The following is a 26,417-nucleotide window of genomic DNA, read 5'->3' on the forward strand; positions in this document are numbered from 1 at the left end:
GAGTAACAGCGACCTCCAGTGTTATAGTCAATTAGAGGATACTCGATTTATTTTACTTATGTGACATCACTAGTTAAATGGTCCATGTTTACTACTTTGTGACTTGTGCAAATGACTTTCAGGACAAGTTTCTTAATGTTGTCAATCAACACAATTTAGTTTAATATAATCTTTAGCAACCTGACATTTTAAATAAATTAATGGAATTTAAATTTTTCACTTTTTATTTCGAAATTATAAATTCCAATCATACAGATATCAGTCCCGTTTTAATCCCGTTATAATCAGCACTGGGTTGTGTTGTATCATTAGAGGAAACTATTAGTTATTTTAATCATAATCCCTAATTGTCACCCTTATCAATTTCAGACGCCCTACTCGCAGATCTTCAGAACTCGATCAACCCTGGTCGAGTAAACAGTCCGGGCGCCAGGACCAATTCACCAGGGGCAAGGACGCATTCCCCCGGAAGAACAGCATCTCCACTGGGGCGTGGAGGCTCACCAGGTCGTCTGAGTTCGCCCGGAGGCAGCCTCAGCTCTCCCACGTCAACCGGATACGGCTCAATTAATGGCTCAAGAAATATTGGTTCAGATTACGCAAAACCTGCTTCAGTAAGTATAATAACGGTGTATTATATATATTACGAAGATAGTTGTTCTCAGTTTTGTTGGTCTCTTTCGGAAGTTGAAAGGAAAATGTGTTCTTTATATGGACAGTACGATTTTTTAATTGCTTATTTTATCATTATTTTCTATTTTGTACAAAAGTTAATGAGTGTTTTATTAATAGAGATATTTCTAACCAGCATTTCTTATAATAAAGTTCAGATTTATAACTTTTAAATGTTGAATAATTATAAAGTATAAATGAATAATAGTTTTAAAATGCCAATTAATAAATAGTTTAATTATTAATTAAAAATCTTCGTTAAGGTAAACTTTAATTTGCAAGTAAAATCTCAAGTTTGCATATATTTCAACTTAGATGGCGCCTAATTAATCATATAATTTTGCTAAACAAGTTGATAAGAAATGATAACCGACTATAGGTTAAAAATATACTTCGATCAGGTCATTAATATGATAATAAATGCCGTTTAACAAGCTGTATTTACTTATAAGTTATTAAGATTATCAGGAATGACATCATACATATTGAAATTAGTCAACGGTGCGTGTAATATGTCTACGAGGTCTTTCACAAGTTGTCCACATTTGTTAACATTAAATCCATATACATATTAAATATGTATAATATTTTAACCTAATGTCCTCAATTTTATTTGAACCTGTTACCCACAAAATGAGATTGAAAGACTAAGATAGCCTTTTTCATTTGAGATGTTATGTCAAAATGTAAATATAAATATGAACCTTATAAAACCATGCATAACGGTAGTCGTTGTTTTCCTTATAAAAAATGTTATCATATAAATTTTCAGTCCGAAATGCATGGAATATATCTAATTAATAAATATTTTAGGTAATATTTTCGTGTATAATTTTCAATTATTTATTTTAAAGCATGATGTGCCTTCAAAATAAACAAATATTATTTAAAAGACCGATTAATCACAAACTTAGACAATGTTTTTATATACAAATGTATATTTTAAGTTTGTATAAAACTCATAAAGGGCTATATAAATATTAGCCATTTCAGCTAACTTTGCTTGCGAGGACTTTCAGACGTAACGTAGGAATTCCCGTTTTTTCCTCTCTCGTACGAATTTCGTCAAGTACTCTCCCTAGCCTATCTACGTGCAAATTTTCAAGTTTTTAAATCCTGTAGTTTCGTTGTGCGTTGTCTTTCACTCAATAACTTTAGGAATTTACGATAAATTTAGACATAAATATAGAATGACATCAAATAGGGAATCGTCGAATATTGCACTTTGTATTCATTTAGATATGTTTCTTTTATCATGATAGTAACAATATAAAATATTTCTACTCTAGATTTAGACACGATAGGCTTCAAGCATTTTTTTTTATTAGGTCGGCGTCGATAAAATTTATGTTCTTTAAAAATAACCATCTCCCTTAGGCGGAGCTTCGAAGAATTCCAAAGCGATGCAATCACTGATATTAAATTCTAAGTATTAAAATGCATAGATTGTTATATAGATAGACATTCTGACCCTTTTCAGCTTCTAGACTCGGTTATAATTTTATATGAAAGTTTAAAATGTTAGTAAAATATGAATAAAATTATAAATTAACTGAATTAAATTGCAATATTGATAATCTTTAAGATGGATTTACATTTTTTTATTATATACGTATTGCGAGATATATGGGGGGGGGGGGTTCCTTGAGAATTGGTAGACCTGAAATAAACGCAAGTCCTCCATGTTAAAGAATATTAAACAGATGCTATTTTTTTGTTCTATTTATTGAATACAGTATTTAACATTTACATAACATACCTAGTACTTACTTATGTACCTACATATATATGATTGCTTATATCCAAGTACAGTAAGTTGATTAGTTTATTTATTTGGTAAATAAATATAAACCTCTAATTGAATACTTTTACTAAAGATGTCCTAGTAAAAATATCTGAACCGGTCGCTAGGTAAAGTATCAAAAGTGAAAAATTTAAAATTTCCTTTACTGTAACCTTATTCCTTTAGATGATATATACATTTACACAATGCATAAATAACTATTTTTCTGAAGGCGATTTTTCACTTTCGACAATGATGTAATAAAGCTCTGTGCACATTTAAATTTTCTAATATTCTATAGATTGACAGTGAAAAACCGTTGGGTTTCTTTGTTGCGTGTATAATTATCAGAAATGGCATTGTAAATTTTAAATAATTTATTCCCAGGGACTAGAGTAAATTATGTTTATTTTCAAGAGATGCCACCTAGTGTGGCAAAATAGTATTAGCTAGCACCAGTTCAGCCCCAGGAAGTTCTAATATACGATTTGGAGTTCAGCCAACGATAGACGCATCATTTTAACCTAGATGTCGCTTTATGTATGAATGACGATTGCTTGATACACTTTTATGAACGGTGTTGCCTTATAATAAAATCAAAAACATATTAGGTTAATTTGCGAAAAAGCAACAAAATTTCGTTTTTTTTATATTTCACATATTTATGATATTTTTGGAGTAACGGTGAAAATTTACTTTTAACTCAAGAGACATTGCCATTTTTGTGAATCCTCATAACTTTAATTAATCAATAAGTATTCTAGAAAACTATACATACCTAATAATGAATACAATATACATTTTTATTTAAAGTAACCGTAAGCGCACATATTAATATTAGAAGAATTTCATACAAAATATTTACAGTTTAAATCAAAAATCGATATCAAAAAGATAATAATATTAAAAAAAACTATCATTGTCCACAGCCTACATACCAAAACACAACAACGGTGCACGAAAAAATAACACCTTCAAAATATACCAGTTACGGTCATTCCCCTGCATATATAAGCCAGTCGTCAAGCTACACTGCTCAGTCCCCTGGCTACACGAGTCAGTCCCCTGGCTATACAAGTCAGTCCACTGGCTACGGAAGAACCACAGGGCGAGGAAATCTATCAGAATTAGATACCCTATTAGATGACCTTAGCAATGCAAGATATGGAAATTATGCTGAGAAGACGTCGACGTATAATGAAAGGACAGGTGAGCTAATACTCTACTAATTGTTACTCTTTTGTTTAGTTAAGATTGCTAATTATACTTAGATAACAAATGCAACAATTATAAACAAAACAATAAAGTAGGGTAGGCAGAAATACCCTGGGTACATAGTTTCATAACAGGTTCGTAGATTCTCTCTGCCTAACCCGCTATATGTGGGATACAACGTAAAGCTGAAAAAATACCCCACCGCATGATCTAAATTAATGTTTACAGTAACTAAAAATCAATTCACTGGTTTAATAGTTACAAGGGAACAAAAGAACGGACTCATACATAAATACAAACACGCTAAAAACATGATCCTCCTTTTAGGCTTCGCCGCAGTCGGGTAAAACACATTTCATTTTCTCGGCTTGATCAAATAATTTTCACTATTGAGTTCCGCCGTCTAACACGAAATAACTTTGAAATGAACGGAAAAAGAAAAAGGTTTTAAGATAAAACTATCAGTCTCATACTCGTGTATTTCAATTTATTTAGTGTCACTTTTCAGTGAAAATTTTTACGTCTTTATGCCTAATAAATACTAAATTTACTAAACGCAGACATATCACAAACACTATAGTTATAGTATTTGTGATAGGTTTGTCTCGCGACTGTCTAATAGAGATTAACTTTCAAAACTTCGCCGAGTAACTGATGTTCGACGGTAATAAATAACTCAATTATAACGTCCTACCTGCCCCATTAAGCATATAAAAGCAATTTAGAATTATTCAGGTCATAATCCCATTAAATTGCACTCGGGCTATTACATATTTTATCGTTTGACAGTTCAATAGTGTTCCAAAAGCGGAATAGTCTTAGATAAAATAGTTGTTCTTTTCATTTCGGTTTTATAATATGTATTGAAAATTGCAAACTGGCATATTTATACAAGTATTAGTAGATTATTGTGCATAAAAAATATTGTTTTGTCTCTTTCTTTTACAATAAAAATACTATTCTACTACTCTCCTCAAAATAATTATTATAATAAGAGCAATGGAGTGTCTTAACACAAGGTTCCCTCTGACTACCCCGCTATGTGCGAGATAGCGTGGGCCCAGAACTATGTACGACGTCGTTGGGTAGTGGTACAGTGTGATCCTCACTCGAGGAAATAAATACTGTCCATCTTTTGCTATTTATTATATTTTTTTTACATTTTTAAATTGTATTCACAATAATATTTCATTACCTCGATTGGAGATCGAATCCACAACCAGTCGCGTTTACAGTCACACTTTGTGCCTCAACGGTAGAAAAGTATCTAATTATTAATTCAAAGACGGTACACATGGCTTGATTCCCACCATTATTCGTTTAATAATGTATGTGTGGAATGTTATGACATTTGGTGTGTTGAAAATGTTATTTGAAGTTTTTTTATCTTCAGGCATCTTTCGTCGACCTGTGATACGTCACTTCGTTCTCTTTTCAAAGCGGTACTGAAATAGAGTTTAAATTGTTTAGATTAAGAACTAATGGACGTATTCAGCTATGAAGTTTTAGTAAACAGGTATTAATTTTCTTGAATATAACTATAGCTACATCTTTACTTGTGAAGAATCGTCAAATTAACTACTTATTAGAATTTTATATAATAGTATTTGCTAAAGAAATAATAAAAATAATCGATTATCTGACACGTTTGTGGTACGAGTAATTAATTAAAAACAAAGTAATTACTAAAAGTAGTATACTTAATATGTAAGTAAGGTTTTAAAAAATGAAATTTATGAAACTTATACTAATCGGGATACAGCGTGAAGTTAAAATACGTTTAGAAAATGTAGTTTATTAGTCTACAAATCTTATATTATGGACACTATAAGTACTTCTGGCACAAGTCTGACCGCGTTTCAATGTAATATGACATTGAGGCGGTGAAAGCTGTCTCATCGAGCTTGTCTTGAAAAATCATTCTCTAGATCATTTTCTTAACATTGTGCTTGTGCTGAAAATTAAAAATATTTTAAAGATAATAAATAAACAATGTTTATTGAGGCCTTCGTGAATCTTCGGATAAACGCGATGGTTGTGTGTTCGATTCCCACCCGGGAGAATGAACTATTTAATATTTTTATTTCCCCGCTCGTAGCGATGTAATGGCAGCGGTGACTTTTGACCACAGTAAAGACAAAAAAAAATCAAGGCATATAATTATAGCAAACATACGATCAGTATTTCACAGCAGTGACGCAGGATCCATACATCAATTAGATGTAGACTGCAGTTTTTACAAGCGAGCTCTATTTATAAAGCGAGTCTGATTAGCCATCACCTCGTTACTGACATCACCGCTAAATCGCTTGTTCGACACGCTTCTTGTGTTCTTGCGGTTTTGTTTACAATACAATAAATATGAACAAATATTTTCAAAATTATTAGATTTTTAACTCGATAGGTTCGATTCCCACTCGAGGAAATTAAATATTTAATATTTTCCATTCTTCCCTCTGGTGTCGAGGCAAGCCCGGCGAGTCAACGCCGGGCTTACGCAATTAGCAATACCTCCAGAATTCAACGGAAAGTGGGGAGCGGTCTGTCTCAACATTAGGCTTCTTCTGCTTACCCTGATACATGCTGTATCAACCTATTAATACCACATATAGCATTAACCTACAATTACTGTTTTTAGTTTTTTTAGCTCTGAGAAATGTCTGATTAGCATTTTATTAATATTAAATTGATAAAATATTAATGACAGTTAAGCGCTAAGTAACGTTTCTTTGTACGGATTAATATCGAGATATATTTCAATTATCAACAAGCAGTATAGATATATAGCAGTATAGTTTGTATAAGAATCATTATTTAGTTCTCCACTTATAAGATAACGTCGTAGAACCGGCATTCTGCCTAATGGATACAATTACCCACTAAAGAAGCATAATGTCGTCGGCACTAATTTAAAACGTCCTTCCTCAGATCAAAGTAAACAGGTGCTCTAGTTCACAACAATACAACGTATTTGAAGTGAAATGTAGGTCACAAATCGATTTACTCGAGTAGTATTTACTATAGAATAAATATTTTAAACATGAAGGATCAAATGTGTATAAGAATTGTTTTTGTCAAAGATGGATATTCGAGGACCAATGGCGCGACAAGCCCAGCATCTACCAGGCCGACTGTGGACTCTCTCCTTGATCAACTCAGCACCGATCTTCCAAATGGGTGAGTTTGTGATTATTCTTATAAAAGCTATTACATATACCAAATATTTCATTTAGATAATAAAACAAACAATAATGTATTTTAGAGTGGAAACTACAATGCAATTATACAATTAGGTCGTAGATCTTTTAAATAAATATAAAATGTATATACATATTATGAGTAGTGGCGCAGGGGCACCAGCGTATGACTGTAAACGCGACAGGTTATGGGTTCGATTCTTACTCAAGGAAATGAAATATTTATTAATTTTCATTCTTTTTTCTTTCAAAGTGAGAAGCGGAGTGTCCTAACACTAAGTTTACTCTGCCTACCTTACTATGCGGGATACAGCTTGTAGCTGAAAAAAATATATATTATATTCGATGCGTGTAACGGAGAAACATCATTCTGGGTTCCCTCTGCCTAATTTGCAATGTATTGTTAAGATGTCTATGAATAAAAAAATATATACAAGTCCTTGTATTAAATCTTCAGCATATTTAGAAACGGCGAATATATTGTGTACATTACAGAGACCGAAATCACTATTTCAGCGAATAAATACGCCGTGGTCACTATAAGATATCCACATAACGAAATTTGCATTGTAGCTTCTTGTGAACAATGAAAAATAGGCGCCTACGTAAACCATAAGATAATTATTCGGTTTTTGTTATTATCATCGGTTACCTTATTTCTATTTGTAGTTTTTACTTACTTTAATTTTTTTATATAAAAGAGGTCCTCGAGGTGCAACGGCATCGCCGACAGTAAACGCGATGGTTGGGTTTCGATTTGTCTTCGGGAGAATGAACTATTTTTATTTTCTCGCTCTGGCAAGAACTACCAATGAACTACTAAATACCAACCTGACAAGCTGCTTTTTTTAGTTATTTTTAAAATTGCTTTGATAAGTGCAGCAAGTAGCACAATAATTAGCGATTTCATGAAGTAGTACAAACGTGGACGCGACATAACTACATTTAATATTTCAATAAATATTTTGAAAGCAAACAGACAACGGATGCCAATGTTTTTGTACGAATATTAATTTTACTTAATGTGCTCGTTTCCTCTCATACCCGTCGTATGCCAGGAAAGACAAGTAAAATATATACAGTCAAGTAAAGCAATAAATATTAGACATCATTTAGGTATATTAATGAACTGCAAATAATAGTTTAGCTAATATAAATATAGTTCTGAATTCGTATTCAATTAGACTCATAGTTCAACATAGGTCTCGTTAAACTTAAAGCAGTGTTGGATTTCTCCACACATTATCGTAGGGATCGGTACTTATCAAAAACAAATGAAAACCTTGAAAAATAAATTAAGTATTTTAGATTTTAAAAATAATTTACTCAACTTATCGATAGTAATATGACAAAAGATAAAACTAAACAGTTAAAAAAAGTGTTTCAGGTTTTAGATCTCTGGTTCGAATTGAAATACTCGACTTTTTAATATGAATTACACACCAGTTACGTTATATATAGTTATATTTAATTTATAATTTTGAACCTGCGACCGTTTATTTAACTGTTTAACATTTTGGTCATAGGGTGTTTTGGCGCGTGCTCAGAGCCGTGTGGAAACGTATTTTCGTGTCAAGTCTAGAAATAGAGAAGTACGTCACGCCTAATGTAACAATCGCCAGACGATGGTCAACCGTTTTCAAGAACTAGGATAATATTGAAGGTCCATTGTATATTGAGTCTATAAAATAACATAATACAAATTCAATCAAATATTTCAATTTTGGATAAATTCTTGTTTATTAAATTATAATAAACAAGAATGTGAGAGAAAAGTGTTATAATTCATAGTAAAATAAGCTTTCTTTTTTATACCCAAAAAACGCAAATAAATTAAAAAGAAAATGTAAGAAAGTCGACTTTAGAAAGTTGAAAGACATTTTGTGCACTCTTTGATTTTCATAAACAATTTAAATAATTATAATTTAAAACTTTTAACATAAATTGGTACCTATATATTTTTTCAGTCAAAAATCATAGGTTTCTTTTCTAAATTAACGTGTAACCCAATACAATATTTATATAAATAGTATAGTGGTAGTTATTATAGAAATAAAGATTGTTTTATTATATTTTTTCTTATTTTTTATGAGTATTATAAATAAAGGGCCTCGAATATTATTTGGCACGGACATCGATTTACGATTTCCGCCTGCTTGAGCTGAAGTCGATAACTAATAAAAATGCTTGCCGTTGCCATTCTAAATCTGCGCGTATTCGAAGTTCATTGACTTTTTGTCATTGTTGGTATTATCAGGGCATTAATATTTGTTCTTCAATACGCAAACCCAAAATTCTATAAAAAAAAATGGGGAACGGAGTGTCTTATCACTAGGTCTGCCTCTGCCTATCTCGCTGTGTGCGGGGGGTTACAGCGTGAAGCTGTGAATTAAAGGACAGACTGCATAGTGTTAACAGGCTTTATTATACAACACAATATAAAACTAAATAAAAAATAATATGTCTTCGTTTTCTCCTAGACCAATGACCACTAACTGACCAGTGACACTGATGAAATAGTCTTCGCACATATGCGTTATATCAAATTTGTTTCTTTAGAGGTAATTCGCGTTTAGCTTTTTAGTAAAAGTCTTAATTTGAACTATATGTAAAATTATTATTGTTATCATGTCCCAGTTGTTAGATAAACAGTAGCATTAACTTCGGCTTGCAATGTCTTTAGGATGAGCTGATTGGAAAACTCATTACTCCTTCTTCTCATACAAAAACCCCTAAATATATATAAGGTGGCGTCATCTAAATTATCATCTGGGTGTCATGGCTATTTGTAATTGTATATTATTCTTAATTGTTATTTGCAATAATCGATCTTGGCATCATAGACTCCTGCGCACGGCTCTACATAATTAGTATTTATACCTCATACACCTGGCCCAAAAGTTTCCAAAAGATTTATTATAGGAACACGCCATTAAAACAAATTTGTTTTTGTTGCATTTATGAATTGTGTATGGAGAGATGAGATACTACCGATATTATTAGTAGAAGAATAAATCACGGCTGGGTGTGTCTGCCTGTCCAAATGTCGACGCGGTGTTATGCCAAATTGTTTGGTCGCGTTCCGTAAACTTGGCTTATATAGCCTAATAATATAGAAACTAATGAGTGAATATGTTGAATTGCTATAGGTACTCTACTGTTTATAAATATTAACAAAAATTTGACCTACTAAACTCTCTCCAAAAAGTTATTTTATAGTATTGTACAATTATCATAATTTCATTCTGAGTCAGGCCGGGCTTTGCCACGGTCTATGGGGCTTGTCCATGCTTCGACCATGATCTTTTTCGTACATTCTTATCGTAATTCAACCATTTTTCACCACCCGTAATCAACTGCTTAAGAAATGGCTCGGAATTGTCACGTTTCAATAAAGAATCAGAATCATTCTTGTACCCAGACTTTCTTAAATGACGTAACTCAAACTCTGTTTTATGATCAACATCCAGTTCTTAAGCAATGTCGTAGCTACTAATATGTCGATCTTGCTCCACTTTATGAAAGATGGTATTGATTTGAGCTAATCCTATTGATATCGCATTAGGTCCTTAAACCGCACAAATTTTATTCGCGGTGTTGGTCGCATTTTGACCTTTTTTGTAATAAAACTTTTAAATTGTACCGAATTTCTTCGTCGCATACGTTCTTGAAAAACAATTGAAAAATGGCTGAAACCAGTTTTTTTTTATTTATTGCATCTTCAAAAAACCAATCAGTTACATTCAGTACAGCCAAAGAGGTTTGATCACAAATAATACATTCAAAATAAGAAAATACTTACGCTACCCGACCTATTACATCTAATGCTAACATTATAATCACCAGTCGAGCATCCGTATCGCCGGTACCACCGCCATCATCAGGCACTTTACCCCGCCCCGGCACTAAACAAGTGACGGTCACAGTACAAGAGACCGTGGTGGAACCGGCCCAGCCCCCACCACCGCCACCGCCAGTACAGACGGTGACCACCGTGAAACACCATGCATCTAGTGCCACGAAGGAATTGGATGAGCTTATGGCGTCGTTGTCAGATTTTAAGGTAAGTTTTATGAAAGAGAATGTTGTTACAAGTGAGCTTTTAGGTAAGACTTGAATCATGCAAGGCACAAGCGTGTGACTGACTGTGAATGCGGCTGGTTGTGGGTTCGATTCCCACTCGAGGAAATTAAATATTTAATATTTCGATTTTCTTCAATCTGGTTCGAGGTAAAGCGCGACGTTGAGTTGCGCCACTCCACACGCAATTTTTCTGGAATTCTGCGGATCACACTATCCGCGAAGTGTCTTAAAAATCTTTAAACACTATATCCAAGTGATATATCTGACCTTAAGCACGGCGGTTCGAATCTCAGTAGAAGAATAAATGTTTTGATTTCCTCGCTCGCAAGCAATGTTTCGAAAATTTAGCGAAAGCTGTGGAACGGAGTTCTTCTATTGATAGTTCTTTCTGTCTATTCAACAAAGTAAAGGCATTGCCGAAGGCGAAAAATAAATAATTAGCTTGGTGCTTATATCATCTATCTATATATATAAAAAAAGGACTTGTCCTCACTGACTGAGGTAAGACGCGCGCACAGCCGTAATTGCTGGGCGTAGAAACGTCAAATTTGGACAAATGATTACTTTCGTAATCTGGAATCCACTAAGAAGGGATTTTGAAAAATTTTCAACCCTAAAGGGGTGAAATAGGGGTTGAAAGTTTGTATGGAAAAAAAATTTAATCGGCACTGATTTTTATAAAATTTTAAATTTAAATTTTTAAAAGTATTTAATTGAACACGTGTTTCATCGTTTTCTAGAATTCTCCCCCTAAGTGTGTAAATAAGGGGTTGAAAGTTTGTATAGATTTTTTTTAAAATCGGCACCAATTTTTATAAAATTTGAAATTTAAACTCTTAATAATGTTTAATTGAACATGTGTTTCATGGTTTTCTAGAATTCACCCCCTAAGGGTGCAAATAAGGGGTTGAAAGTTTGTCTGGAAAACTCTTTAAATCGCCACCGGTTTTTATAAAATTTGTAATTTAGACTCTTAAAAATATTTCATTAAAAACATGTTTTTTGGTTTATTAGAATTCACCCCTAAATAAGCAAGCGAAGCTGCGCGCGTCCGCTAGTTCATAATAAATTAATACATTGAAAGAATTAAAATAATTAGTGCATAAATCAATATATATTTTAAAACATGTGTTTAGTGTTTACAAATAATAGATATAGATAAATATAGCATAGTTTTTCTGCTACTTTGCTTGACATACTTCAATTCATACATGTTATAGAGTAATAGAGCTATTGTAATACAATTTAAATCAATCATTTTTCATTATTTATTATATCTGTCATACTAAAGATCGTTTAGCTTGGGACAAATAAACTTCTTTATCCACCGTTTTTAAAATATACCGAAATTTTTTATTATTAAACTTTTTGCAATACACATTAATTGTTAATAATTTGCTGTATACACATACATGAATGCAAGCAAAAATACGTAAGCCAAGTTTATTAAATGTTGCGTGCAATTATTAGAAAATCTTGGGTTTTGAGGACAGTGCCAGCTGCCAGAACGGCACTTGACCTGGTATCAAGAGCGTATTCGACTAAAATATTGTAAACTGTGCTCTATACCTTAACCCAGATTTCATTCATCAGCTGTTATCAAATAATACAAAATCAATTTGTAGCGGCGGTACTTTTGTATGCAATAAAATATGAGTCATCCGAGTAAGGTCCAATATAGGGCGGCAGCTGTCATGGCCACCTCGGCACACTGCACTACACTTTTCCGATTATTATAATATTTACTAGTCGCCTTTCTTGGTCCACGGCTATTTCCAGCCGCGCGAGTTTCTGTAGCTCCAGCACGCGTCCGTCCCCCTCGCACGCGCCGCAAAGCTCGCGGCTAAAGATAGTCCCGGTGTTACATCACAGGCGTAGTGGGGCCGCGAGCTTATAATATTAGAGTACATAGACACAGATTTCACTCCGCATTCACTCCAGCCCGCTCCGTCCGATCGGTTATCTTCTGTACGTTGCCATAACTGAAAAAAATTGACTTAGACTCCATCTAAACTTCATCTTTTGATAGATTTCTTTAATGCTTACATTTGAAGAGATAAAGAAATTGATCGATTTCCATCTGTTGGTCAGGTAACCGGAGCAGCAGCGGTTCCACCAGAAAGCGAAACCCACGTGTATAGGGAGAAGCGCGCCTGGCAGGAACAGTACCGCAGCAACCCGCGGCAACCTGAATCCGCCTCTCTGGAACATATGCTCGGATCCCTTCGAGCAGACATGAGCCGCCAAGGAGTACAAACACCCCAGAAGGGATGCTGCAACGCGTGTGAAAAACCCATCGTCGGACAGGTGGATATACCTATGAAGACTGATTAAGAGAGTTGAAACCTAGAATATACTACAAATCAAATTGTTTACCGCAGGTCATCACAGCGCTGGGCCGCACATGGCACCCTGAGCACTTCACATGCGCCCATTGCAACCAAGAACTTGGAACTAGGAACTTCTTTGAACGTGATGGGAGGCCGTACTGTGAACCGGACTACCACAACCTGTTCTCCCCGAGATGCGCCTACTGCAATGGACCAATCCTCGATGTTAGTGTTGTATCTATGTAACCTAATAAAAAAAAATGACATGTCGTATATATATATTTTAATTTTTATCTTTTTTGCAGAAATGTGTGACAGCTCTCGAGAAGACTTGGCACACAGAGCATTTCTTCTGTGCACAATGTGGCCAACAGTTTGGAGAAGAAGGGTTCCATGAGAGGGATGGCAAGCCATACTGCCGCGCTGACTACTTCGACATGTTTGCACCAAAATGCGGTGGATGCAACAAACCAATCATGGAAAATTATATTTCCGCGCTAAACACCCAATGGCATCCAGACTGCTTTGTCTGCAAGGTCAGTATCTCTTTACTTAACTCTAGCTATCTCGAGACGCACAAAAATAGGTGAGTACAACGTACAAACTAATCCATTAGGCCAGGTTAAGTATAGGTACTAAAAACAATAAGAACAAAGAATTATGAACTTTAGATAATTAAATTAGTATTTTGGTCTCGCAGGATTGCCAAATGGCAGTAAAAGGTAAAACATTCTACGCCATGGAAGGAAAACCGGTATGCCCAAAATGCGTCGGCGTTGACGAGGAGGAGTAAACATGAAATGCCTAAATATGCCCCAAAAACGGATGCCCTCCCCCATTTCTTTTTCAGCTATGCCAGCGAAATGATATACAAACGAATGAACACATGACACAAAACACAGATGCTATTCAACAAATACTCTATCTAGTCTTAGATTAATCAATAGGGAATCAAAAATTATGTTATTTATTTTTTTATTTATAATATTGTAATGTTAAGTTTTATAATAAAGAGAACAAAAATATATTTAAAAAAAAAACAAAATAAAAAAAAAACAAACAATAATAATAATAATAAATATGAATGACACCGCTTCTGCCTCGGCCCTCAAGGTCGCATGCGTATGCGCGGCACTGACCTTATATCAACGCATTGCTTGAAGGCCGTTATCAAAAATTGCCAAAAAATCGACATCGGGGTCAAGTGCTAGTGTAGGGTTTCCCAGTGATTTAAAAATAAGCCACTGATGTGATGTGACGTCACGCGCCACTCCGGCTAATGTGGAACAGGCGGTTTGTTTATGGGACATCCGATGTGTCTATTTATAATTCAGTGCAATCGATTGCACTGTTGTCATGTAAACGATACGCATATCGAATAGAAATCGATTTTTAAACATTGATATACATTTTGTTGTATATTAGAAACGGCAAATTATCGATCGGCTCAATCAAATCATAAAATAATTAAGTCATGATTCACCCATCGAGGGTTCCGTACCAATTTGCAGGGTTGTATTTCAAAGGGTTGTACAACTATTGACACGCTTAAGTTTACGGGGGTATGCACTTATTTTGTAGGAAACGTCTCAAGTTCTCATTTCTTGGTAAATTCCATATGTTAGTCTGCGGGAAGTACCCTAAACGGTTTGATTACACGAATGAAAATGATAAACCTTAGTTTGCAACCGTATGCACTCATTATATACAAAAATAACTACAAATATAAGTTTGTAATATTTTTGTCTATGAAATATCTATTTCTTTTACACGTATAGCTTTTTTTTCCAAGGGACTGTAGATATTTGATGCGAATTAAATATAAAATTAAATGTATCATAAATATAACATTTCAACAGTTTCTAAAACTATCGGAAAATACACAAAAATAAATGGTTATTAAAACAGTTGTTATCTAAACACGTCTAGTGGATCTGTGCCAATGGCGTGTTAAGAAAGTAAATCAAATGGAGCCATCAGACAATGTCGTGTTTTTTACATAAACACAAGCAAAACACATTAAATAGATTCTTATGTTATACATATTTTGTTAAATTAAAAAAGTAAGCTAATTTAAAATTTAACTTTGAATTATTTCACAATCCGCACCGCAAACGTAAAATTAAATAAATTTCGTATGTTTTATGGTAATTCGACAAATAACAATTAAAAAGAAAACAATAACTCTGAACCAAAAAAAAATGGCTTTATAATAGATACATATAGACGGTATGATCTTGCCTCTTAATAATTATTTTGGTGAAAAAGCCTTTTATGATGGCATTTGTCGTTATTTCTGTTTTTAAAACAGCAAAAGCGAAGGACCTTTTTTGAACCAACAACTATTTAGAGTGATAGAAATTTTAGCATATGTATTTTAAGAAACTCTCATGTCAATTATTACAATTATAAAGAGAAAATTATTTTGAACTGTTGTTCTCATACATATGCAATTTATGTTACAGGAATGTCGAGAACCATTCCACGGTGGATCATTCTTCGAGCACGAAGGCCAGCCATACTGTGAGACTCACTACCATGGAAAACGCGGCTCGCTTTGCGCCGGTTGCCATAAACCTATAGCAGGAAGGTGCATCACCGCCATGTTTAGAAAATTCCACCCAGAGCACTTTGTATGCGCTTTCTGCCTGCGACAACTTAACAAAGGAACGTTTAAAGAACAAAACGACAAACCCTATTGTCACGCTTGCTTTGACAAGCTCTTCGGATAAATTTAAGAAAGGATGCATATTTGAAATACTTTTTAATTTTTGTCTGTCAGAAATGACAGTTTTAAAATGTTTTTATCCGTCACAAGTGACATTTTCGTTGGCGCGAAATCACCGTTATTTTTATTTATTATCTGTAAACTCTTGCTTTAATATCGATTAATGAATATTTTATTTTATTGTATGTTAATAAGAAGTACATTTTTATAGTCTTTTTTATAACATAAGACTCTATTGTGGGTATTGTATATCGATTTTGGGTTTTTATTATTTGTCCGTAGATGATAAATGATTAATAAACTCATGTGTTAAGATGCAAATATATCCATTTATCTAATTATTCTTATTTATTTTTAATTGTTTATATATGTTAAGTATGGATGCAATAACCTTTCATAAATTACTTTTTTATTATTCAGAAATCTAAGATTATATAACTTCTATTAAATAAAAATTCTAAAACATATTAAAAAATAAATTCTAAAATTATATAAAAAAATCTACTGCCACAATTTGAAACTTATATACAACCGGTCTAAATGATGCTCACGCTGTATAATTAATACATGTTTTATATATTAGGTATTGTATAAATATATTATGTCTATATTATAAGAAAATTCGAAAAAGATAGTAACGAAATATGAGATCATTACAATTATTTATAAGGTCTCAAATAGTACGTAAGTTTTTTCGGTAGACTAGTTATTAACATGTGATGAAATTAAAGGTGTTCGTGAGTAATGGTACTACATACTTTATAGTTATATTCTACTAAATAAAAAATAATTAAGAAAACTATGGATTAAATTGTGATTTGGTCATAAATGTCATAGACGTATGTTTGAAAGGGAATTCGAAATTATAAAAAAATATAGAAAATACCGTGAACTGGTCTTGTATATAAAAATTATGCCGCAGTATATTATTACAAACTAAGAAATAAAATTTTGTTTCTTACAGAGGATTAAATATATCCGGTATATAAATTTGTTGTTGTCATCATTCATTCAGTCATTGTAATGGATCTTTTGACAAAATATTTGCCTAAGTAGATTTGTAAAACTGCATAAAAGAATATATTACGTTAAAATCGACCGACATCATATATTTCTAATCGAACACTACAATGTATGTATTATTTTCTAACTGCTGACTCAACATATTTTTTAAGTTATATCTTCCATTAGCATACTGTACAGTTATATTACATTTCTCTTAATATGTTATAATTAATGGGTGCCAAACAGGTTCTCGCGATGATATTAAGTAATAAAATTTAATTTTAGTATAACTAATACCATTCTTTGATAATCATGAAATAAAATGTATACATACATTTGCACACTTTATTTAATGTGAAAGTGTATTCTTACTTTGATAGTCACATATTTGTAAAATAGAAATATCCATATTATGCTTTTCGTTTTGACACTAATGCCAAAAGAAATATATTTTTCCTGTTATTCAAGCACGCTTGTAATGTTTATACTATTGAATATATTGCTTAACAAAGCAAAGAAATTATTATAAATAAAAAACTATCAGAATATCTGAAACAAAATAAAAAACTAGACTGAGACGTCCAAATTTGAAGATCTATTCCTATACATACAAAAAATATAACATAATTACGATTTTATTCAATATACCGCTCACTCACTTCAAAATTAATAATTTACTTTTGTCTCGATAATATATAAATAGTATAAAGTAAAATTATAATTTTCTCTTTTAACTTAAAAAAGACCCTTGTTAAATGATTATCTTTTACGTTACACGTCAGTGGGTTTAAATTAACCAAGAGTTTAACTGATGGTTAGTTTGTATCGTTAGAAGCGTTTTTATTGAATCTGTAATATTTTAACAAATATATTTAATGTTTTTTTGATGATGTTGTATTTTATTGTTGCAATATTCGTGCTTTTTCTTTCTTTTGTCAATAAATAATATATTTTAATATTTTATTCCGTTCTATCTTTTGTTAAACCAGGCTGCTGAAATGTTTTTTTTAGCTTTGCGCTGTATCTCGCATACAGCAGGGTAGGCAGAGAGAGCCTAGTTTTAAGACACTCCGTTCCCCACATTCCGACGATTTTTCGAGGTGAGTTGTGCATTGCTTGTTGAGTGTTGGGATTCAACGCCGCGCTTATGCCTTTCGCTGATTTGGTAGCAGAGCGAAGAAATTAAAACATTAATAAACAATAATTCATTCCTCCGAAAGCGAATTGACGTCGTCTTTCTGACCTGATAGATTTTAGCTTCGTTTGGATGCCAAAGGAAGTATGTGTACGAGGCAAGTACCTACAAAAAGAAGACACAACTTTCATCTTTAATTATTGCCTTATAAATTAAGAACTCTTTCGAATAAACGGCACAATGACAGAATTGAAATAGAAGTTATTCGAAGATATTACAAGAAAGGCAGAACTTAGGTTCCGCCGCAAGTCTCATATCTTTATATTAAATAAAAATATAAGTAACATTTAGCTGCAGTGGGGCAATAAGCTTATTTATTTATTTTTATTTAAAGCGTTCTTTCCTATCTAATATTATTTATTTACTTTTTATTACTTTTATTTTAATAGCAATTACGCAATAGGCGGTATGTTTTTGTTTATCTGTTACAAAAAACCTTGAAGACTGCGATAAGAAATACTTAAAACTTCCAAGCTATTTCCCAGATGATAAAATACAAGTGGGACAGAAGATAGGTTATTCAGTGACTAAACGTTGTCAGATATGAAAAGAAAATGTTTATCCTTCTATTATTACCTGTCAAAAAAATATATTTACGTTATCTAAATTATATCAAAATTGTAAAAATTGTAACGGATCGGTGTTTGTACATGATAGATAAATTAGTATAATAAGTGTTATTCCACACTTGGGAAAAATAAAATTTTTAGAGAATATAAAAATTTGAAGGTAGCGGGATTTCAACCTGCGCGTCTTGAAAACCGTCCATTCGTTCTTACCAATTTTTACATGTTACACGTTACAACAACTTGGCACTTGTTTTCACTTGGCTGTATCCTACACAAAGCAGGGTAGGCGGACGGAACCTAATTCTAAGACACTTCATTCCCCACTTTACGCCGAATTCTGGAAGCATTGCGTGTTCACACACCGCACATCAGGTCGCACACCAGAGCGATGAAATAAAAATATAAATGTAAATAAATATTTCATTTCCTAGAGTGGGGATCGAATCGATCGATCGAAATTAACTTTGTTCGTTCTGAAGTTTAACCCTGTTTTAAAATGCATAGCCAATAATTTTAATTTTAAAAGTTTCTTCCAAGTAGGAATCGGGACCAGAGGACGTTTGGGCAGATACATTGCACTACGAAATACGTACATAATATCAGTGGCGTAGCTAGGGTATTTGCTGCCCGGTGCGGCTTGGGGGACTTGATGCCCCTTTCCTGTTGTTGAGTTCTAAAAAAAAAAAAGGTGATCATCGACGATGATTTCTAAAAAAAAAACAAACTTATCGTCAACTTTGATCCCTCTTTTCTCTTGATAAGCTCTAAAAAAAACACAACAAAGTGATCGTCAACGTTGACTTCTAAAAAAACGTGATCATCAACGTTGAGTTCTAAAAAAAAACGTAATCGTCGACGTTGACTTCTAAAAAAACGTAATCGTCGACGTTGTCTTCTAAAAAAAAACAAAGTGATCGTCGACTTTGATGCCCCTTTCCTTTTGATGCCCGGTGCGGCTTAGAGGACTTGATGCCCTTTAAAATGGTATAAGGTCTAAAAAACAAAGAAAAAACACACTAATCGTCGACTTTGATGCCCTTTTTCCTTTTGATGCCCGGTGCGACCGCCCCGCTCGCACCCCCCTAGCTACGCCACTGCATAATATGATGTCTGCTTATTATTATTCGATATTAAATATTATTTTTTCACGGTAATGTGGAGCATTCTTTTTAATACATATATTTTTAAAATAAGGTTAAATAAAAGATAAACAATTTTTCATTTCATTTAAATTCAACGCAAAACACCTATACAAATACTTAAGTGCCAGCTAAGAAAAAAATTACATTAACAGACTATATACTAAACTAGCGGCCCGTCCGCGGCTTCGCCTGCGTGAACTACGTTATTATTAATTTCTGTCTCCATGAGTACCTACGTCCTATAAGTGACGTCCATGCAAAATTTGAGACTCCTAGCATTTGTAGTAATGAAGTTTCATACAAACTTTCAACCCCAAAAACTACCCCTTAGGAGTCGAATATTGCAAATTCCCGTCTTAGCGAGCACCTACGTCCTATAAATAACTCCTATGCAAAATTTGAGATTCCTAGCACATGTAGTTTCTAAGATTTCGTGATGAGTGAGTGACCTTTCGATTTAATATATATAGATAAACGGAACAAAAGCTAAAACATAATTTTAATATATAGATTATTATATATATTATAGATAGTAAATAATAAGTATAATTATAGATAGTAAGTATATGGATACTGTTTTATTAATATTTTTTTAATTGTTCTTTACTTTGAAGTACCTAATTTAAATATTATTTTCTGCATTTCAGTATTTACTTAAGTTTGTACCTGTTTGTTGTTTGTGTGGTAAGTATATTTATAACACAACAGTGACGAATTATTAGCTATATCTTTTAATAAAATCTAATTTCAGGATGGGAATTTGAAGAAACCGTATAAGTGTGAAAAAATGAAAAAAATATACATTAAAAATTTTAAATATGTATCCTCTAGTAGGAATCGAACCCACAACATGTCGCGCTTACAGTCCCACGCTTGTGCTCCTGCGCCATGACATGCCTCTAAATAACTTATGAACTTGGAAATTACAGTAATGTGATATTAAATCATCTTAATTACGTATAAATAAATATTTATAAGGTTTTATACACACCTATATATATCTTCGGTCTCGTTAACGACACAATTTAAATAAAGTCTAGAAATTTCTGCACGGATCGATAACAACCATCAATTATTCCTTATCGCTTCCGATACTTCAATTACTTAATACCTACACGGTGTATACGTTCTTATATTACTTGATTATTTTATTAACTCGTTATGCTTAGTTAGTTACGTTTATTATTAAATAAAAAATATATATGTTTATTTAATAAATGTTATTTTACAATATATTTTTTTTCTTTTTCATTTGCATTAACTGATTGTTTCGCCATTTTACACAATGTCTCCAGAATTCGACGAAAAGTGGGCAGCAGTGTTTTAACACTAGGCGTCCTCTGCCTACTCTGCTACATGCAGCATAAAGCTTGTCAGCATAAAGCTAACAATATAATACTTATTGAATATGTATTGGTAATTATCAAAATAAAACAAACAACTGACACGACATAATTTATTAACTTAACATCTACATACACAAATTCCTATCTTAACACTATGGAGAAAACAATTACGTAGACTTTTTAAAAGCAACAATACAACTAATTTGTCATTTCCAAACTTAAATTAATGAAAAACTTAAATAAAATCTATAAACTAGTCAGTCTTTGGTGGAAAAGAAAAATAATCTAGAACATTCCTAAGCTAGACCTGGAAACAATTCCGATAGAGAATCACACCAAAAATCTGACAAGTCCATAGATTCTTGTTCACTGAGCGGTGAGGATAGTGATTCGTAGCCCAAGTCTGAGCTAAAGTTTGTATGAGACGGTGAAACTCCAAACAAATTTTCCTCCACTGACTTGGGTGATAGTGACATAGGAGAAAGCAACTTCATATCACATTCCAGAGTAACTTCACTGTTATCAGTCAATATATTGAATTCTTTTTCAATATCAGTTTGTACTTCACTTTCAGTTTGTATTTCAGTTTGTATTTCAACTTGTTCTTCACTAGGAACTTCAACAGTTATACAATCATTTGCTTCGTAACTAGCGTAAAACATGTCTCCTTTGTCATTATCCTCTTTCTCCGTATCAGTGATAGGATAGGATTGTGCGTAGGAATGTTGTGCCAATATCCTGTTAATATCATGTTTTATTGTATTTAGGACTCCACTTTGACTGGGTTCCAGTTGCTCTGTTGTGGTCCCCACCACTTCTCTTCCTTGATTGTCTTCGGAACTATGCCTGTTTTCCTGTTAGACAAAAATAAATAATTAAAATTTATATAAGAAGACATTGTGGTGTTATGGAAAAATATCTCACTCTATTAAATTCAAATTCAATCAACCATGGGTGTGTTCAATTTCCACTAGACCATTTTTTTTAGTTTTACCTAATATAGCAGTGTAGGCAAAGGAAATCTAGTATTAAGATATTCCGTTCCCGCGCATTATCCATATTCTGTGACATTGCATGTCACAAGTGACGGATATTAGTGCCGCACTCTGTCTTCTTACCAGAATGTGATCAAGGAAATAAAATGAATTCATGATACTGATTGAACCTACAATCTATTCAATGGTCCCCGAATAATTAATAAAAATAAATTATTATAATTTTCCTATTGGTCATACAATGTGTTGCAATATTATTTCTCGAATGGAATTTTAAACTAACATCATGTTTACTGTACTGTACTAGGCCAGTAAAAAAGTATAGACCAATTAATTTTACTTTTGTATGTTAAGTATATTTATGTTCATGTACTGTACATTGAAAAGGCTTAAACGAGACAATATGTGTTTACAGCTGTATTTGCACAATATTCAATGCCAAAGGAATTTTGAATAATAATAGAAACACTGTTTTTTGAAACAATGCAAATACAAGATATTTAAATAGAAATTGAACAAAAACTATATTTTATAAAGTTATGCAAATTTTTCCTTTCACAAACAATTTAAATAGAAAATTTCCTTTATAGAATCTACTAGAATTTTTAAAGAAACCCCTTATTATTATATATAATTTAAAATTGCATCAGCTTATGATGGTCATATGTATGTTTGAATGCGAATTAAACATAGGATTAATTAGAAATTTTGCATACTTATTAAGGACCGGGGATAATGCAAATATATGTAAAAAAACGAAACGAAAATATTTTCTTTTAAAATTTTAATTAAGAATGAAACAACACTCCTACTCCTGCTTTGGTTTTACATTATTTTTAATGGAAATTTTAAATATTTTATATTGAACTTTTTCACAAGAGCAGGTTTCTAATGGGAATGGTGAATTCAGGCAGAAAGGAACAAATAGAGTCTCAACACACTCATCCAACCTCTTATATATAATATAATTTATAAAGCTAAAAATACATACATGTTGATTCTCTCCTGTACAATCTCCAGTAATTTCTTTGAGCAGTGTATCGGCAAGTTCGTGAAGGGTGTCGAGGTACTCAGGGGAGTCGAGGTGTTGGAGCAGGTCTGCGAGAGGGTCAACAGGGCCAGCAGGGTGCGCACCGCGCTGGTCGCCGGTGGGGGCCCCTCCTGAGAAGATAATACTTATATTAATATTTTTTTTCAAACAAGACTGACTTCAACTAGATACCATAATTAGAACTAAACCAAACACTAAAAGCGACCCTTGAAGTGTACCTTTTCCAATATAAAACAAATAATTGACATCGGTTGGCATGAAATTGAGTTACTCGTCCATTTGTCGTGCACATACTTAATATAATTTTAAGACTTATGTGATTTTATATGGATAACATTATTAAGAAACTCACATAAGTCTTTTATTTCAGAAATGGACCAAACAGGTGCCACAAGCTAGAAGTTGTGGGTTTGATTCCCACTCAGTGGAATGAAATATTTAATATCTTCATTTTTTCGGTCTGGTAGGCAAAGCACACTGTTGAGCTCCACAACTCAACACACAATGCTTCCAGAATTAATTCTTCTATGTATGTTAAAAAAATTGCAACAAAAAAACATAATTAAAACAAGTAAATAGTAAACTATTTAAATAATAAACTTAATGAGTATAAGTAGTTTATTATTTGTGCCACATAATAATATCACTCCTTATCTTATCTAGATATGTCTATCATTATTACATTTTATAGACTCTACTGTTGATAATAATATTTAGGACAGTATTTTATTTGATAATAATTTTGTAATCAAAGATTATGGCTTTTTGACACTCAAGGGAATAAATGTTGACTATTTTTTTAATATAAATTGATATTTTTAATATTAATATGTACCAAATGAATACAATCAATATATATTTTATTTATAATTTGCATATAACAAAAGTTACTTTTGTTTCTATATATTCTTTTAAATGATATATAATTTAAAGGTTTAAAATATGCTTTATTCAAATAGATTGTTTTGAAGAAGTTGACTATAGATGGTGTTGAAGAATTTTGAATTGTTGAATGTATATAAAAAATACTGCCAGCTTAGAACGGGAGTAGAGTCAGCAAAAAAATCAACAGTTGCTTTTATCGTTTTTGTTACAATCCCATTAATACTTAGACTAGTGGGTAGCTAAACTATATCAGATACTTAATTGTATCCTATAATAATAATATAATTATACAAATTCCATACAAACCTTCTGCTGAGGATAAGACACTGCTGGTCTTGGGGCTCCCCCGACGGCCCGCGCCGTGGCGTTCCGAAGCTCTGCATTCTCACTGAGCAGACGTTCATTCACTGCTTTTAAATTCTCGACTTCACTAACCAAACGCTTGTTCATTTCCATACATTGATTTATTCTGCTCTCCATTTCATCCATTTTAGCCTTTTTCCGGTCGCGAGATGTTTGCGCCGCCACACGATTTTTAAGCTTCCTGCATGATGCAATAAATATATAAATGCAATGTTTACTTTGCTTTCATCAGTTAAAACCTACTTAGATTGTGTTAGATATGCAAATTTATTTAAATGCTCAAGTTATTAAAAACCCGAGATGAGTCATTCTAAATTCAATAATTGCATACGCAATCTCTTTATTCCGTTTCTAGAAAAAACTTTCAAGTTGCACATTTTAAATAACTTACTTTCTTTGCATTTTTTCTTCCCATGTCAGGTGGTCGAGCCGGCGTTTCCTGGACGGAGCAGCAGCCACGTCGACCACGACCTTTGACTCCATCTCCTCCACCGCCAGGTAATTGTTGGGAACAGTGATAATGATAGGTGCACTCATTGTAGCTGGCATCACAAAACAACTATCTGAACCCACACTCTTAACTTAAAAAACGCATACTAAACAACTTGAACAGATATGCTAACAACTATTTGTGTTAGAATTTATCGTCCGCACACAATAAACACTGGCGTCGTACATACTCGAGCTCATGTCAAATAATAAGCGAGTTTTGCGTTTCTCGAAAAGTGTACGTGCCGTTACGGGATTGGCCACGTCCGGTGAGTGGGCGGACGCCGATGAGCGGTTTTATTGTATTTTAGAGTGAAATAACAATATGGTTAGAGTAACAAAGTGCTAACTAAATGATGCAAACAGTTAAAGAAAACTTGTAATAGTTATATCGGTATTTGTTGGAGAAAAACGGTACTTGACTATTGTAATTTGTACTTGCTATTTCAACATTAGCGAGGTGGAAGTCTGGTACAATGACCTTTTGTGGCAGAAACATTCATAAATAGTGCAATATTTTTATAAGAATAAGCAATTGCAATTATTGCGTAATATGTTGATTCATACAACTAATTCATATCATCTATAAAAATATAACTTCTTATAAATCGACGAACGCCAGCTGTTCGTACGAAAAGTACACTCATTGTCACGTTCCATTTGAACCGAGCGTGCAAGCGAGAGCGCCGATCTAGCAAAAGAGAGGCCCGATCAGCTTAAGATTACACTTGATGAAACAAATCCCTTTGATTTCATACTTTTCATTTTGTCATTGTTCTGTTAAGGCCGTCTAAGACGCAGAGCTACAGGCTTGTAATTTGTAACGTGACAATTGTGGATTCGATTCCCATTCGGGGAATGAATTATTATTTGTTTATATTTTCATTTTTTCGCTCTAGCAGAGCGCAAGAGCGCGATGTTGAGTTCCTCCCCTCAACACACAATGCCTCGAAAATCCGGCGGTAAATGAGGTTCCTCCTGCCTACTCTGCTATACGAGTATGCGGGATGCAGCATGATTCTGGGTTTTTTGAATATTTCTGTTACTGAACGTACATGAATCCCCGAAAAACATTTTTTATTCACATGCCATTTAATAAATATTACGATTACTAGTATAGTACAATTAGGTTTCAGAAGTGAAATATGAAAATAAAACTATACAACACTAATGTTACAAATACAATCTTATTTATTAAAAATCTAAATAACTATAAACTGAAGTATAAATAACTAGAAACTTATATAAAACACCAACAACATTCGAAAACACATATAGGTATTTGCTCAGTGTTAATTATAGCAGCTCTTTTAACCAATTCACATTATTTATTAATTGAAACATTTAAATTACTTTATAACTTGCTAAT

The 26,417-nt window shown here is 33.0% G+C and overlaps 2 protein-coding genes across 9 annotated transcripts in view; one reads left to right on the forward strand and one right to left on the reverse strand.

The window, feature by feature from the left end:
- Positions 1-17,900, forward strand: part of Pax (paxillin) — a 49,738-nt gene extending 31,838 nt beyond the window's left edge. For 7 of the 8 annotated variants that reach the window (XM_085204315.1, XM_085204313.1, XM_085204314.1 and 4 more), the window contains 8 exons: positions 370-614; positions 3,385-3,664; positions 6,751-6,847; positions 10,714-10,930; positions 13,042-13,257; positions 13,332-13,505; positions 13,586-13,816; positions 15,746-17,900. In XM_085204315.1, the coding sequence (XP_085060441.1) occupies positions 370-614; positions 3,385-3,664; positions 6,751-6,847; positions 10,714-10,930; positions 13,042-13,257; positions 13,332-13,505; positions 13,586-13,816; positions 15,746-16,012 (1,727 nt within the window). In that variant the 3' untranslated portion in view covers positions 16,013-17,900. Of the gene's footprint in view, positions 1-369; positions 615-3,384; positions 3,665-6,750; positions 6,848-10,713; positions 10,931-13,041; positions 13,258-13,331; positions 13,506-13,585; positions 13,817-13,980; positions 14,360-15,745 lie in introns of those variants that run through there. The other variant, XM_085204317.1, reaches the window with a different exon arrangement.
- Positions 17,901-21,361: 3,461 nt separating this feature from the next.
- Xbp1 (X box binding protein 1) lies at positions 21,362-25,256 on the reverse strand. Its single transcript, XM_085204318.1, has 4 exons — positions 24,951-25,256; positions 24,503-24,740; positions 23,252-23,421; positions 21,362-22,119 (listed from the first exon to the last, which is right to left on the reverse strand). Exons 1-4 carry the CDS (start codon positions 25,106-25,108, stop codon positions 22,029-22,031), a joined length of 657 nt encoding a protein of 218 aa, XP_085060444.1. The 5' UTR covers positions 25,109-25,256; the 3' UTR covers positions 21,362-22,028.
- Positions 25,257-26,417: the final 1,161 nt, after the last annotated feature.

The sequence above is a fragment of the Heliconius melpomene genome, chromosome 20, assembly GCF_056956725.1.
Source record: "Heliconius melpomene rosina isolate 202511_hmr_F chromosome 20, ASM5695672v1, whole genome shotgun sequence".
Lineage (NCBI taxonomy): Eukaryota > Metazoa > Arthropoda > Insecta > Lepidoptera > Nymphalidae > Heliconius > Heliconius melpomene.